Source organism: Schistocerca serialis, chromosome 5 (genome assembly GCF_023864345.2).
Source record: "Schistocerca serialis cubense isolate TAMUIC-IGC-003099 chromosome 5, iqSchSeri2.2, whole genome shotgun sequence".
Lineage (NCBI taxonomy): Eukaryota > Metazoa > Arthropoda > Insecta > Orthoptera > Acrididae > Schistocerca > Schistocerca serialis.
Genome location: NC_064642.1, coordinates 371,793,181 through 371,810,899, shown reverse-complemented (window position 1 = coordinate 371,810,899; position 17,719 = coordinate 371,793,181). Strand labels below are relative to the sequence as shown.

The following is a 17,719-nucleotide window of genomic DNA, read 5'->3' as shown; positions in this document are numbered from 1 at the left end:
AGAATTTAATCATGTCATTGCAAATTTTGGCAGCAGTGACAAACAAAAGCTTGGGCTACACAATACATCAGTCTGTATAGCAATCTTATTTTTGTGTTGAGATTTGTAGGGTGCGCCAACTCACAAGCAAATTGACACACTCCAACCTAACCTAGGCATTAGGCTTTGCTACTGGGCAGTCTATCTGCATATCTATTTTATTCCATTCACCAAATAAATACGAAATTCGGTAATGAACCAGATTGTTAATAACCAGATCAGGAAAAGTTTTTCTGGTAAATGTAATCAATTCATGTTTTCTGCTGAAAGAAATCATAAGATTCAGTGATTCTAATTGCGTTCTGTATAATATAACCCTATTGGCTATGAGCAATGTTAACTTATTGTCAACATCAACACGCAAAGCTAGAGCTGCTGACACTGTAACTGCACTTTAGCCAAATGAATTTATAGCATTTATAAAGTGTAAGATGAAACTGGGATGGAGAGTCATGTTACTTGCAAGAAAAGTGAAACAAAGAACTTGAATAGCACCTTTCAGTGCACATACACTGTAATAATTTTTGTTGTTAATTTGTACATAAGAGTTTAGATTTAGAGCAAATATGAATCTTTCTATGGATGAAACGTTACTTTAGTAACAGAAATTTCATGATAAGTTGTATTTTTCAGTAGACATCAGTTTGTATCCTTGTCTATTATTGTACAGAAGTCTTTAGCAAGTTACCAATAAGGGGTCGTATTCAAATCCTCATCAAGCCATGCTGTTTTAGAAGAAATGCATAGTCTCACAGTGATATAAACTAATAAAATTTTTGAACATCTAGCCATGTGAAGTGGTTAAATGTCCATGAGCTTTTGGACAATTGCTTCTGGACCATTGTCAAGTGCTCACCACTTCCTAATAATCCTGGGGTAGATTTCGCTAAACCTCGTCCATTGAATTTTGTGATGTTTATTTTAAAAATGTTACAGAATTTCTTCCCCTCTCTTTGTTCCAACTGTGATAGTGCTGTAACTCTTAAAGACCTCAGTGTCAGTGAGATATTAAACTGTAAAGTTACTTTGACATATCTATGGATTAAAATTTAAATTAAAAGCTTATGATAATAGTGTGTTCCAGACATATTTAAGTATCTGAATTCTGAGAGTACAATTCTCTGTTGTATAGTAAAAAGCAGTGCTGGTAATAGAATGAACACATTTTTAAATATTAGGCAACTATATAGGGTGATTAAAAAAAGCATTTACAAACTGACATGGCACATTGGGCATACAACGAGGGTCAGTAATCACATAGGAAGCATGTGTCGCAAATGCACCGAGGGGGTGCTACAGTCGTGTGGGAGGGCATCGCGAGACTGTTTAATTGAGCTGTTAATTTTCCTACACCACCTTGATGCTCCCACGTATCTAGTATTCCTGCAAGATGTTCTGTCAGACATGCTGAATGATGCTCCCATTCATTGCTACATTTGATTTCAGCACTATGTAGCCCCCATGTGTTTCAGCAGACAAATGAGGGCACATCTGCAAGCAACCTTTCTCAGCTGCTGGATTGGTCGCAGTGGACCAGTCGCATGGCCGTGGCCACTGTGAACACCCAATCTGACCCCAATCAATTTTTTCCTGTGGGGCTACCTGTAGGGCCTTGTGTGTGAAACACTTGTTACATCACTGGAGGACTTAGTGGGCAGGATTGTTGCGGCAGCAAAGTGTCTTTGAAATATACCAGTTATCTTTAATAGGATGTGCTGCTCAATGCAACATTGATGTCAGGTGTGTCTTGATGCATGTGGACAAAACTTTGAGCATCTCCTGTAGTCGGCACCCATATGTAGCATGTGACTAAATAGCTGCAGTGCCATTTAGTAGCCCAGGATGAGGATGACATTTATGTCCCCTGGTTCTATGTAATTACTGACTCTTGTTGTATGCCTGATGTGCCATGTCAGTTTGTAAACGTTTTTGAATCACCTTGTATTTAATGAATACATATCAGTATGTTCACAAAAATTTGAAGTTGCTGCCTACAAAAAAAATTGGAGCTTCATCGTATAACTGGAAAACGTCTCCCATCCCGCCAGTCTCCTCACAACTAAATACTAAGATGTTACAGACATTTTAATACACAAGGAGCACACCTAGTGCCTTTTACCATTAATGAAACAAGACTAACCTTAGTTATAATTTCTTGTTATTGTCCCACAGAGACAAAGTGATTGTTACTTGTTCCTCTGTATTTATGTTTTTACAGTTTTTTTTTCATGCTCCTGAGATTCATCTTTGTGATTAGATGTGTTGAACACATTATATGAAATAATTGTCTTGCATTCAGACAGGGTCATTTATAGAAAACTGTCTTGTCCATTACTTACTCTCAGTGGAAGATTATTGATGCTGCCACTTATTTTGACAGGAAATGGTGTACCCCTTCATTGTGTATTTGTGACAGCTGATAGTAGACAATGCAGTTAGATACTTTCCATTCAAACTATGTCTTTGGTGATTGAAAACAGATTTAAGAAAATTTTTTGTTTGTTGCCAGATAAATAACAGATATCTTATTGGCTCATGTTGTCATAAATTTAGTCTTACGATTTCACTTGACTATGATTGATTTTACCTATTTTACATATTTGACTTTGCTCCTACAATTTGCCAACAACAACATCCATTTTGTACTTTTAGCCACTCTTTATATTAAGTTTCCTGACAGATTAAAGCTGTGTGCTGGACCAAGCTTCAAACTCGGGACCTGTGCTTTTTGTGGGTAATTGCTCTACCAAATTAGCTGCTGAAGCATGACTTGCAACCTGTGGAAAAATGAATATTGTAGAGACATGGCTTAGCCGTATCCTGAGGATGTTTCTAGAATGAAATTTTCACTTTGCAGTGAAGCGTGCACTGATTTGAAACTTCCTGACAGATTAAAACTTTGTACGGGGTGCATTCAAGTTCTAAGGCCTCCGATTTTTTTTCTCCAGACTGGAAAGAGATAGAAACATGCGCATTGTTTTAAAATGAGGCCGCATTCATTGTCAATACGTCCCAGAGATGGCAGCACCGTACGGCAGATGGAATTTTACCACGAGCGGCGACAATGAGAACTGTTTTAAATACTTAAAATGGCGACGTTTTCCTTACTTGAACAGCGTGCAATCATTCGTTTTCTGAATTTGCGTGATGTGAAACCCAGTGAAATTCATCGACAGTTGAAGAAGACATGTGGTGATGGAGTTATGGATGTGTCGAAAGTGCGTTCGTGGGTGCGACAGTTTAATGAAGGCAGAACATCGTGTGACAACAAACCAAAACAACCTCGGGCTCGCACAAGCCGGTCTGACGACATGATCAAGAAAGTGGAGAGAATTGTTTTGGGGGATCGCCGAATGACTGTTGAACAGATCGCCTCCAGAGTTGGCATTTCTGTGGGTTCTGTGCATACAATCCTGCATGACGACCTGAAAATGCGAAAAGTGTCATCCAGGTGGGTGCCACGAGTGCTGACGGACGACCACATGGCTGCCCGTGTGGCATGTTGCCAAGCAATGTTGACGCGCAACGACAGCATGAATGGGACTTACTTTTCGTCGGTTGTGACAATGGATGAGACGTGGATGCCATTTTTCAATCCAGAAACAAAGTGCCAGTCAGCTCAATGGAAGCACACAGATTCACCGCCACCAAAAAAATTTCGGGTAACCGCCAGTGCTGAAAAAATGATGGTGTCTATGTTCTGGGACAGCGAGGGCGTAATCCTTACCCATTGCGTTCCAAAGGGCACTACGGTAACAGGTGCATCCTACGAAAATGTTTTGAAGAACAAATTCCTTCCTGCACTGCAACAAAAACGTCCGGGAAGGGCTGCGCGTGTGCTGTTTCACCAAGACAATGCAGCTGCACATCGAGCTAACGTTACGCAACAGTTTCTTTGTGATAACAACTTTGAAGTGATTCCTCATGCTCCCTACTCACCTGACCTGGCTCCTAGTGACTTTTGGCTTTTTCCAACAATGAAAGACACTCTCCGTGGCCGCACATTCACCAGCCGTGCTGCTATTGCCTCAGCGCTTTTCCAGTGGTCAAAACAGACTCCTAAAGAAGCCTTTGCCGCTGCCATGGAATCATGGCGTCAGCGTTGTGAAAAATGTGTACGTCTGCAGGGCGATTACGTCGAGAAGTAACGCCAGTTTCATCAATTTTGCGTGAGTAGTTAATTAGAAAAAAAATCGGAGGCCTTAGGACTTGAATGCACCTCGTATTGGACTGAGAGCAAACTCAGAACCTTTGTCTTTTGTGGCCAAGTGTTGTATGAACTGAGGTATTCAAGCATGACTCATGACCCATTCTCACAGCTTTACTTCCACCAGTACCTCATCTCCTACCGGATACGAAACTTCCTGGCAGATTAAAACTGTATACAGGACCAAGACATGAGCTTGGGACTAAATTTTATGACATAGTATGTAGAAGGTAATTGATTTTGAAATAATTAGCTTTTGATGTAGAGTAATTAGATCCTGGGTTTATGCACATAAAGTAATAATCTGACAGCTTCTTGCATTTGTTTCTACTTTTTATCCTTTCCAAAAGTACCATTTATGTACACATATTTGTACAGACTTGTACTGTCAAAATACTTATCACTGATTAACAGATACTGTGTACTACAAACATGATCTAGAACTTTCTGCAACTGACTTGGAACTAACTTGACGGGTGCAACTGCTGTTGTATAAATGAAGGCATAATGCAATTTTACACTTCCTGTTATACAAGCATTTGAGGTAACTAACTTACAGTGGAAAATTTCCAGTTCAGAAATGTTCATATGCAGTGTGTGGACAAAAATATGGAAACACTGTAAACCTGGTTGAACATAAATGCAGATACTAGCAAAACCTGCAGGTTGTGCTGTTGTATTTTACCAAATGGCAACTGTACAATGTTCAAAATATGTTGCAAGTGTCAGTCATGGTCAGAAGGGTGTTTTGTGTAGTTGTGAGTGTATTATGTTTGAGCGAAATGAATTTGAACGTGGGCAAACTGTTGGTGCCCAGATTGGAGGTGATTCTGTAAGAAAGGTAGCCAAAGTGTTTGGCATTTCAAGAGGTACCATATTGAAGATTTATACTGCATACAATGAAAGCAGAAAAATAAAAATAAAAATAAAAAAAGACAAAAAAAATCATCTGCTAAGTCACAAGACAGAGGAAAGTGTGTGTTGAGTGATAGTGGCACAGTCAGATGATTGTGATTAAAAATAAGAGGATGACAGCTTCAGAAGTCACTTCAGGATGGAATGTCACACTTGCAAACACTGTCAGCTCCAAAACAACATAAAGGAGCTCTGTAAGCTGGGTGCATGTGGGCGATCTGGAATTCCAGTACCACACATCATTTATGCAAATGCCTGTAATGGGAAGAAGTGGTGCCAAAGCCAGTCTTGGTGCACACTGCTTCCAACTTTGGGCCCAATTTACATCCCAAGAGTGAAAAATGATGGGGGTTCTGTGATGATTTGGGCTGCCATATGGTCATATTCCACATGAACTGTGGTTGCTCTGCAAGGTCGCATTATTGCCACGGATTATATGAACATTTTGGCTGTTCCGGCCCATTCTGTGGTACAGTATTTGTTCCCCAGAGGTGAAGCTGTGTTCCAAGATGACAAAGGCCCCTGTCCATGTAGCTTACATAACCCAGGACTGGTTTTTTGAGCACAAGGTTGTATTGTCGCATGTTGTGTGGCCACCACAATCACAAGCTCGCAATAGTATTGAGCCTTTGTGGTCTTATTTGGAGAGAAGGGTATGTGATCACTATCTACTTCCATCATTACTATCTGAACTTATTGTGTTACTACAATCTGACTACATTATGCAGTACAAATGCATCTTACTAAATGGCTGCACAACCAATGTCAGCAACATACCCTAAACGCATTTGTCCAATTTGTATGTGCTTGTAGGAAATTTACTGTAACATCATCAGGAAGTTTTACTATAACAGTATCAGTACTGTCACTGTGTTATGTCTTCATGGGACATATGCTAACATAGTCTTTATATTTACCATACCACACAAATATAGCTTATAGAACAAGGCCAGTATTTATAATGTTAGTTATTAAAAATGTGTTTGTGCTGTATCAGAGGTTTCTTTGAATTGATGATTTAATGCAGTTTTATAACTCAAGAATTTTTATTTTCTGCAGCAACATGTTATTTATCATTACGTGTTTTAGGAAGGTATTAATGGGATATGGCACACTGGATGGATTTTAATTACTGAGAGAACACTTCTGTATTGCATTACCAATGGTGCTGTTCAAGAAGCTGATCTGCGGAAGGCAAGATATGTTGGTAAGACGATGGTTGTAATGTGTTTTTCATAATTAGTAGGCTTTTTGTGATCATAAGTCATTGCAAAGGAAGACACAGTTGAGCATATGAAAATGTTTTGGTGTACACTGTGAAGTACTTAGTTTTTGAATGCTGTTATTGTATATGAGATTGTAGACTTTGTGTGAGAGTTTCATTGATTATGAAATCTTTTTATAGTATGGGCAAAATAATGTCATTCCAAAGAAACATTACATCTTTATGCAAAGCTCTGTTATCTTGAGAATCTTTTGTAGTCTTCGAACCACGGCCCTCCTCTCCCACGAGAGCATTAGGCATTCCAGTAAGGGAAACATTCCACGTGGGAAAAAATGTATCTAAAAACAAAGATGATGTGACTTACCAAACGAAAGTGCTGGCACGTTGATAGACACACAAACAAACACAAACATACACACAAAATTCTAGCTTTCGCAACCAATGGTTGCTTCGTCAGGAAAGAGGGAAGGAGAGGGAAAGACGAAAGGATGTGGGTTTTAAGGGAGAGGGTAAGGAGTCATTCCAATCCCGGGAGCGGAAAGACTTACCTTAGGGGGAAAAAAGGACAGGTATACACTCGCGCGCGCACACACACACACACACATATATCCATCCGCACATACACAGACACAAGCAGACATTTGTAAAGGCAAAGAGTTTGGGCAGAGATGTCAGTTGAGGCGGAAGTAAAGAAGCAAAGATGTTGTTGAAAGACAGGTGAGGTATGAGCAGCGGCAACTTGAAATTAACGGAGGTTGAGGCCTGGCGGATAACGAGAAGAGAGGATATACTGAAGGGCAAGTTCCCATCTCCGGAGTTCGGATAGGTTGGTGTTAGTGGGAAGTATCCAGATAACCCGGAAGGTGTAACACTGTGCCAAGTTGTGCTGGCCGTGCACCAAGGTATGTTTAGCCACAGGGTGATCCTCATTATCAACAATCACTGTCTGCCTTTGTCCATTCACGCGAATGGACAGTTTGTTGCTGGTCATTCCCACATAGAATGCGTCACAGTGTAGGCAGGTCAGTTGGTAGCTCACGTGGGTGCTTTCACACGTGGCTCTGCCTTTGATCGTGTACACCTTCCGGGTTACAGGACTGGAGTAGGTGGTGGTGGGAGGGTGCATGGGACAGGTTTTACACCGGGTGCGATTACAAGCGTAGGAGCCAGAGGGTAGGGAAGGTGGTTTGGGGATTTCATAGGGATGAACTAAGAGGTTATGAAGGTTAGGTGGACGGCAGAAAGACACTCTTGGTGGAGTGGGGAGGATTTCATGAAGGATGGATCTCATTTCAGGGCAGGATTTGAGGAAGTCGTATCCCTGCTGGAGAGCCACATTCAGAGTCTGATCCAGTCCCCACCTGGTACAGAAGCAAATAACCAGAGCCACTTCCTCATCGTCTCAAACCCAGAACCTCCCACAGAAGAACCACAAAAGTGCCCCACTTGTGACAGGATACTTTCCGGGACTGGATCAGACTCTGAACGTGGCTCTCCAGCAGGGATACGACTTCCTCAAATCCTGCCCTGAAATGAGATCCATCCTTCATGAAATCCTCCCCACTCCACCAAGAGTGTCTTTCCGCCGTCCACCTAACCTTTGTAACCTCTTAGTTCATCCCTATGAAATCCCCAAACCACCTTCCCTACCCTCTGGCTCCTACCCTTGTAATCGCGCCCGGTGTAAAACCTGTCCCATGCCTCCTCCCACCACCACCTACTCCAGTCCTGTAACCCGGAAGGTGTACACGATCAAAGGCAGAGCCATGTGTGAAAGCACCCACGTGATCTACCAACTGACCTGCCTACACTGTGACGCATTCTATGTGGGAATGACCAGCAACAAACTGTCCATTTGCATGAATGGACACAGGCAGACAGTGTTTGTTGGTAATGAGGATCACCCTGTGGCTAAACATGCCTTGGTGCACGGCCAGCACATCTTGGCACAGTGTTACACCGTCCGGGTTATCTGGATACTTCCCACTAACACCAAACTATCTGAACTCCGGAGATGGGAACTTGCCCTTCAGTATATCCTCTCTTCTCGTTATCCGCCAGGCCTCAATCTCCGCTAATTTCAAATTGCCGCTGCTCGTACCTCGCCTGTCTTTCAACAACATCTTTGCTTCGTGAGTGTGTGGTAGTTATGAGCCTGGACATTGAGTTCCTGTGCTGCCAGTCCATTTTCTCTCCTGTGGGTGTTGTCCCAGGATGGCGATGTTGTTGTAAAATTAGTGTCCCTTGTGGAAATGAGATGGAAACCACTGTCTTGATAAATAAGGTAATCATTTACCCTTTTTTACATTGGCTCTTTCATTATGGGATCTTGGAAACAATTTGCACAATTTGTACTTTTATCTGATTCAAGTTTAACATGTGTCCTTTGTTGAAGCTTTGCTCTACTACTGCAGTATGGTAAGAATGCCAAAATCTTAATGTCCTCCTCCTCCTCCTCCTCCTCCTTCTTCTTCTTCTTCTTCTTCTTCTTCTTCTTCTGGGAACCATGTTTTATTTGTACCTACAAGGAGTCATTCTTGAAGAAGATTTTGAGCAAGAGCTGTAACTTATTATTTTCCAACAAGCCCAGGTGCTGTCCACCAAGGTTGTAAACACAGTATTATCTTATACTAAATGGCAGAAATTCCAGGTATTTAGGTTCTGTTTTGTGTGTTTTCTTTTATACGTGGAATGCTTCCGCATATCATCTGGAGTTTCGTTTGTCAAAATGACGCAAGAATGGTAATTATCTACTAACCACTCCTTTTCTTCTGTCCACACATATGCAGTAGTTGTATCCCAAGAATTCCATTAGGTTTTCTTCAAAATGCAGCCAAAATATTACAGTGGCGCCTACATGTTTGCAGAACTATTTTGGTTTCAGGCCCTTAGTTTTGAGAGCTATTTCACTGAAGTGCACTGTCAGAATGTATACACGGAGAAGAAAAAAAATCCTGGATTTTTCTTGAATTTCCCAGGTGAAAGCAAATTTTTTATATATTAAATGACAGTATGCTTTCCCATGGAGCTGTAAAACTTGCCAGCCAATGACAGCAGATATTCAGGACATAGGTCGCATGATGTAGCCAACCAGTAGCAACATCATTATTAAGTGGGCTGAACACACAAATAGAAAGATAATGGTTTAAATTAATATACATGCTGTGTAGCTACAAGAAAAGTTCAGCTTTCACATGTGATACTGGTCACTGATCTCCCCCCCCCCCCCCCCTCCCTCCCTCCCTCCTCCCAATCCGAGAGTATGGTTAGGCTGGATATGAAGTGCACAGCTTAAATGGTAGCTCAATATTTCTATTTCACTTCTGTGCAACAAACATTTCGTGGGCTACCTGTCTGAATAAATGTTCCCTCAAGCACTTTGAGTTTTCCATAGAAAGAACTAACTTAACACTTTTTTTTATATGAAACTACAAAGTAACGCTTCTCAAATCACTATTTGCAATATTTCCTCGTGACCTGTTAGAAATGTAAACAGTTGTGACATCACGCTCATCGAAACAAGGCCCATGAGAAAGGCACATTGTAGCAGTTTGTTGTTGTGAACTATTGCATAGTTTCTGAGACATTTTACTGTCTGCAGATGCTTGTGCGTGCACTATGTTTTGTTTTTGTAAGTGGCTTATTTTTTGTGGCTAAGTTTTATTTTAGTGTTATTTCCTCATTTATGTTGTATTGCTGCAGTATTATTCTGCAGTAGTGGGCTAAAATAAAATTCTTTGTTAGAGTATCAGTTCTTACCAGTCAGGAGCGCAAAAAATTGAAAAGTAAAAAACAATGACAAATTCCTGAAATTCTAAAAGTTTCCAGGGGTTATCCGGATTTCTCCCGATGAAAAAAAAAAATTTCAGGTGTTTCCCAGACTTACCGGTGGTCCTGGGGCATATACACCCTCACCATGTACGGTTAAAAAAAAACCTGCCTGCATGTTTTGATAAGCTCAGGTACCTTCGGCTGTGTACAGCTTGCACCAGTGCAACACATACTGGCAAACAACACCACATGTAACACACTTTTAGGGGGTATTTGCTCTCATCCTATGGAAAAAGTTTTACTTATAGGCCTTTTATATTTTCTGTGTTTGCATACAATTACTGCATACTCTTTTATATACGCATTATAACACTTACTTTTATCGGTTTGGAATGCCAAAATGTTTATGCCATGAATAAAACAAAAAAGAGCAAATTTGTGTTGTGATGTGGTCGTTACATGACAATCTTTGAGGGTTTGAATTCCAGTAAAATAATTAAATTTACTGTCAGGACACCTCAGCAACACCTCAGCATATGCAAGCCACGAGAGGTAGTGTCCTGGCACTCGTCCAGTATGGTGGTTTCAGTGCATGTGAAGTGTCAGCCAGGAGTGGTGTTTGCCCTCACTGTGTCTAGAAGCAGATAAAGCGGTGGTGTGAGATGCATAATTGGCCAGCGTAGAGGGTCAGGCTTTGGAAATGGTCGACACCTTAGCAAGACAATGTGTTAGTTGGAACCTGTATGAAAAGACCACTTCTAATTGCTGTCCAACACAATAATGAGACCACTTCCATTGAAAGCTTGCAAACAATTCACATCTTCTTAAGGGATGCTGGTCTTAGAGCCCATAGGGCTTTTAATAAAGAGACCCTCTCTGATGATCACAAACTTTATAGGCTTGCCTTCACTGAACTGAATGTAGATCATGACTGGTAGCACATCATCTTTTCAGATGAGTTTACATCTACATCCACATTTATACTCCGCAAGCCACCCAACGGTGTGTGGCGGAGGGCCAGTGAATGAGTGCGTGTCTGGAGGTAGTCCACAGTTCACTTGGACCGTGTTACAACCACAGTAAATTGTGCAACATTCATATGTTGGTCGCATCGCAGTCTTGTGCTGGGAGTGGATCTCATTGGCTGGGACAGGGATATTTCATCAAATTTATGGTCATCTCACCATGGATCACTATGTGCACATTATGAAATGTAGTATGGTGACGAGTGTGAGTGGTTCTGCTGGAACTGGATGTGTTTGAAGACACCTTGAACAGTGGGGGGTATCAACCCTACTGTTGTCCGCTGTACGGCCTGACAGCTGGGACAGATGGTCGGGGATGCCATTTCTTTTCGTAGTAGGACTGCTTTGATTGTCGTTCGTGGCATCCTTACAGTACAGTGGTACGTTGATGACATTCTGTGCCCTATTTTGTTGCCCTAAAAGGCAAGCCATCTTGGGCTTAAATATCAGCAAGATAATGCCTGCCTACACTTAGTGAGAGTTTTTACTGCTTGTCTTCATGCTTGCTTGCTCTGGTACCACGTGCCGCGGAATTTGAATCCGCGCCAGATGTCATGGACGTCGAAGACCCATAGAGGTCTGCACCATCGTGCGGTAAGCTGTGGCGGCGCACGCGGCCTCGCCCGCTTTTAGTGTGAGGGTGCCACAGGGGAACACGTGGGCCCAGCGGCCAATAGCAGCGCCCCTGATAGCGTACTTAAGCGCCTGCCTCGCGCTCAGCCAGTCAGTCTAATCACGTGTACGGCGGTTTACACCTCGCTTCATGCTAGACCGCTTTCTTCCTTGTTCTGTGTGTGAGTGGACATGTTTGTTTCCTTGTGACTCTGTTGTTCGATCTTGTTGTATTCGTTCTGTCTTTCGTTGTTCGTGTCCGTCCTCTCCCGTTGTGCTGTTGTTCGCGGGCCTCTCTGCGGGTCCTGCCGCGCTTTTCGTTATTGCTACCCCGCGACCGTCCTGGTTGCAGTTACAACACTTGCCAAACCCTGTCAGCAAGATTGGCAGATCTCTCCCCAACTGAGAGCATTTGGAGCATTATGGGCAGGGGCATCCAACCAGCTCAGTATTTTGGGGATCTAATACATCTGTTGGGCAGAATTTGGCACAATATCTCTCAGGAGGACATTCAACAACTCTGTCAAGCAGTGCCAAGCTGTATAACTGTGTGCAAGTTTGTCCCATGCACCCTGACTCCAGAACAAAAACAATAATAATAATTTTAATAATAATTTAATAAAACTATTCTAGGCTGATGAGTTTGCATATCTGGGAAATGGTTAATTAGCACTAATTACACTTTATTGATTGAAATTAGGTAATTGTGGCTAGAAGCTAAAATAAAAGAATTATAAGAAACTACGTAGTGTCTCTAAATAGTGTTCATTAAGCCAGATCTGACACTGTGTCTCAGGGTGTTACACAGTAGTTCTAAGTGCTACTCATTTTTGTAATTAGTGGTTTTGAATGTTACATGACCCAACTGGTGAGTGCATAATATTAGTAACAGTATTTGGAATTTCCTTCATTCTTCCAATATGGCTGGTGGCAGCCATTGTTAGTTCACGACAAAGTACCAGCAGAGTCTTACCCAATGATCACTGCTAGTTGTGTATACCTCCTGCTTCTACTAAGTTCCAAGTAGGTAACCTAGAGGGTGTGTACCTCGCTGACATCTATCCATCTTGCATCTGTACATCACTTCGGCCATCTGCTGAGCAAGATACACGCGGATGCATCTTGGCTACCTTTCTGCATTGCAGGATGGCTTATCTTGTTACAGTTACAGATCATTGTTTGGTCTAGGATGACGAACAGTGTAACTCTTCCAAGAAAAGCTGTAAGAAACAGAAATTACTGAATGTATCCCTAAACTGCTCTCTGTTATATCTTAATTTGCTTGATGTGCACTTCAGATAACTAAACTAGATAAAATTTTTGACAAATAACTGTAAAGTATTTTCATACTGAAAAATCACAAATACTGCCACCTGAACTATACTAAATGTCAAGTACACTTTTGTAACACTGGTTCTTCGTATACATATTAATGTTTATCATTATCTTTTATTATTTGTTTCACTCAAACTACTCACTAAAAGCAGCACCCATATTGAACCAATGACCTTCCAATTAGAAACTGAAACAAAAATCATTCTGTTAACAGAAAATGTTCACATAGTATTCAATGATATACTTTCTTGTCAAAGTATTGCATAGTTTCTAACTTCTCTGTGAGCTAGTATGTATAGTATAAACGAAGGCTGTATAATACGCCTCATGCTGTTACCACTTGTTGCAACAAAGGAACGTTTTTGATTTAACTAACAAAGCTCACAGAAAAATCACCCAGCTCAGACATTAGTGGTTATATTAACCATATGCTGTCCCATATTGTACTGTTCCTTACCAAAATATTATTCAACAATTTACCAAAATTTTCAGAGGGTGAGTAGATTTTTTATCTACTATCTACCCAATTACATTATATTGTCAATGTAAATACTGATTGCATATACATTCTCAAACATACTTATTACTTATCAAACGAAAGTGTTGGTATGTTGATAGAGACAATGAAAACAATAAAAACCACACAAACACACACACAAATTTCAAGCTTTCGCAACCCAAGGTTGCTTCATTAGGAAATAGGGAAGGAGAGGGAAAGACGAAAGGATGTGGGTTTTAAGGGAGAGGGTAAGGAGTCCATGTCTGCCTGTGTATATGTGTGGATGGATGTCTGTGTGTGTGCGTGCGCGTGGGCGTGAGTGTATACCTGTCCTTTTTTACCCCTAAGGTAAGTCTTTCTGCTCCCGGGATTGGAATGACTCCTTACCCTCTCCCTTAAAACCCACATCCTTTTGTCTTTCTCTCTCCTTCCCTCTTTCCTGATGAAGCAACCTTGGGTTGCGAAAGCTTGAAATTTGTGTGTGTGCGTTTTTTATTGTTTTCATTGTCTCTATCAACATACCAACACTTTTGTTTGGTGAGTTACAGCTTCTTTGTTTTTAGATATATTTTTCGCACGTGGAATGTTTCCCTCTATTATATTCATACTTATTACTTACAATTTTAAGATCCATTCCTCTTGTACACTCTTCTTTCACTTCACCACACAATCTGACAACATTTCAACTGTATACATAGTATTAATCAAAAATAACTTGAAATAAGAAAGGATGTTCCAAAATACTTGATGGTTATAATTAAAGTGCAGCTGTAATTATTGTATGGCACTGAAACTTGGTGGATATGCTAATGCATTTATGCAGAACCAGTTTACGTGGAAAAAGAATTAATTCCAATTTTGGCCACCTGGTGCAGATCTGGCAATATACATTACCTTGTTGACATCTCCAGGCTCCTATTGAACAAATTGTGAAAGTGATAGTTGATAATAAAATCAACAATATATCTTTCTGCCCATGTCCCAAACCTAATCCTTTACATATGGAAATATTCCTATATGTCTTTTTTTGCATTCACAGCACCAGATTTGCACCTGGTGGCCAAAACTGGAACTAATTTTTTTAAGGTATAAATCTGTTCTGCATTAACACATTAGAATATGTACAAAGTTTTGCTGGCATGTGATAATTTTGGCCCTCTCTGGACCTTCATAGATAGCTGCACGATAGCTATAACCACCCAGTACTTCTGATAATACAGGTCCTGCTTGTATTGGTAAAAGCTATGTTTTCATTATTTGGCTATAAGTTGTTTTATTACATTTTTTCTGTGGCACATAATCAATGTCATACCAGGGGAACAGGAAGCAGTTACTTGTGCAAGTGTGTAAATTTAGGGCTTTAAGTTAGTAGATATATTTCAGGAACTATTAAAGTTATTACCTTGGGATTTGAATCGTGCACTACTATTACCACTTGAAAGTGTTGTGAAAATCTGATTACAATAGGTTAGACAACTTCAAATGCACCTCATAATTCTACTGTATGTATCCCTCTTCTCTCCACACTGATTCTTCCAAACATTGCTGTGAAACATCAGTCCACTCCTCACTATTACTAAATTGTGATTTGAGTCTGTATCTGTTCCTGGGCAGAGATTAAATTCCCATGTCTAAATGTTGGAGTCTGTTTGACCATGATATAATCCATCCAGAATTTTCACACATCTCCAAGGCCTTTTGCAAATACACTTCCTCTTACAGTGTATTTGCTATTACTAGCTGAAATTTACTGCAAAACTTAGTTTGTCTCTCTCTTCTCTCATTCCTACTACTGAGCCCAATTGTTCTGTATTTTTGTCATCTATTCTTTTCCGTACTACTTAAATTTTCATCTCCCTTTACATTTTGAACTGCATTTTTAATATTCTCGTATACTTTCTCTATCTCATCACCTTCTGCTTGCGATGACAGCGTATTCACTGAACTGTCCTACCCTCCTGTTCATGATGGATCCTATTTCCATTATACCATTTTCATTGCCGCTGATATTACCCTGTATTTGTCTGATCATAAATCCTTATTTTCTTTCCATTTCACTTCACTGAACTCTACTGTATCTAGACTGAGTTTCTGAATTTCTCTCTTCAGATTTTTTCTAACTTCCTATGACATTCGGACTTTTCACATTCCACACTCCAAGTCATAGAATGTTACCTTTCATCTATTGTTCCATCAGTTTCCAATCGTCACTTTCGCCTTAACAATGCCTTCCAAAAGACCCAAATGGGGACCTAATCTAGAATCTTTTGCCAATAGAGAGTTCATCACGACTCTCTTTCAGTTACAGTCCCCATGACCTGTTGATACATATTGTGTGTCTTTAACATAGTAGTTTCCATTGACTTCTGCGTCTTCATGCTGTTGATAATTGGTGAATTTTCCTCCTTTTAGGAGCGTTTCCCCATCCAAAAGGGGCAAGAAGGTGCCCCCAACCTCCATCCGCTTCTCTGTCCTCTTTGTCTAGGCTATATGGAGGATGTGGGTGACCCTTGCATTGGAAGTCTTCGGCCACCATTGCTGATTTTTTAAATTTCTTATCAAAATTTAAACATTAGCTGAGACTGAATGCAGGATGCAGTTAATTTTGGTTATCAGTCGAAGACACTTTATCTCAAGATCATTGGTGTTCTCAGTGGATGAAACTAGATCTGTAGAATACAATAACGAGGGGCAAGTAAATTTAATAGATCACATTTTAAAATGTGCAAATGCGATAAAAATATTCCAAGGTGCACTGGAGGGAAGGAACAGCAGAATAATAAAATATAACTCATGAATAACAAAGTGTACAACAGTTACCACCCCATGAAGAGACTGGCTACAGACAGAGACAATGCAAAAGGCCTGTTGCACACCAATCCTATAGTATAAAACCAAAGTACAACATTTTTGTGGCTGTTATAATAAAATGAAACAATAAATTTGTTATTAATGCAGATCAGATACTGCTTTGATGTGTACAGCACTACAGATAATGTTATCTTCCTCTATTTCCATGTGTTCTTGTCATTATTTTCTTTTCCAGTAAACTCTAAGAAGTAAATGCCTGTAGGCCACACCTTTAATGTCAGTGTATCAACAAGGTTTCAACAAAATGCCACTATTGCCCATTACCTTAATGTTAGAAAATGCTAAGCAGCTGCTATACAAATTTGTATATTGTATTACTAATACTGTTTTACAAATACTAAATGATATAGAACAGTTTTAATTTCTTATACATTTTTCTGTGGTCACTTAACCTCTTAAAAGTGGATTTCCATTCTTGCATGAAATGCTGGCCTCATCTATCTAACGCTAAGTTCTAACTAAACTAACCCCAAATACTCATTTAAATTAACAAAACAATTCTAAACACTAGCTACAAAACCTGTGTTGATAATCAATTAATATTGCTATGAGTTGTAATGCATGCAGTATTTTGTAGTGGCTAGTATGTCTGGCAGATGTGCTGGGGGTTGCCATTTCAAACCCAACCACAAGCAATTATATGTTATTTAGTATTTATAAGTTCTGGAAGGTACTTGAAATATGTTTGTAATGCTTGTATGTGTGTGTTCTGGTGTATGAGTACCTTATAAATACGAACATTCTAGAATATAAAATGTCTGTATAAATAGCTCCACTCTCTGTCTGGAAGGTCAGTTCTTTTCTGGCTTTATATTGGTGATCATAATGAAGGTGCTTCCAGTGATAAGTGTCAGTAAGTCAGCTGCACATGAGGCATCTGACATTCATCAGTATTTATCGGAGGTTCTGGTAAGGACCCAACAAAATGGGTTTAGGATTTGACGGAATCACGAAATGCAACAGGTGAGATGACATGATGTGCTTGACAAATCTATATTTTTACTTGGATGGCACAGACCAGCAATGCTGGGATGAATTCCAGGCCAAACTAAAGAAAATTTGTGGTATCATTCAACAGCAAGTCCACTTAACAGAAGAACAGTTGAAGAACAGCACCTGTCGTGGTGAAATAACACAGGCTTACATACAGAGTGTCTGGCTCTTTGCAACATAGTGAATTCGAATATTACAGAAGCCAACAGAATCTCACATTTCTTGAG

The 17,719-nt window shown here is 40.3% G+C and overlaps 1 protein-coding gene across 1 annotated transcript in view; it reads left to right on the top strand.

The window, feature by feature from the left end:
- LOC126481071 (arf-GAP with Rho-GAP domain, ANK repeat and PH domain-containing protein 2) overlaps window positions 1–17,719 on the top strand; it is a 155,756-nt gene that overhangs the window by 30,875 nt on the left and 107,162 nt on the right. The window contains exon 3 of the mRNA XM_050104556.1: window positions 6,251–6,368. Coding sequence (XP_049960513.1) covers window positions 6,251–6,368 — 118 coding nt within the window. The remainder of the gene's footprint in view (window positions 1–6,250; window positions 6,369–17,719) is intronic.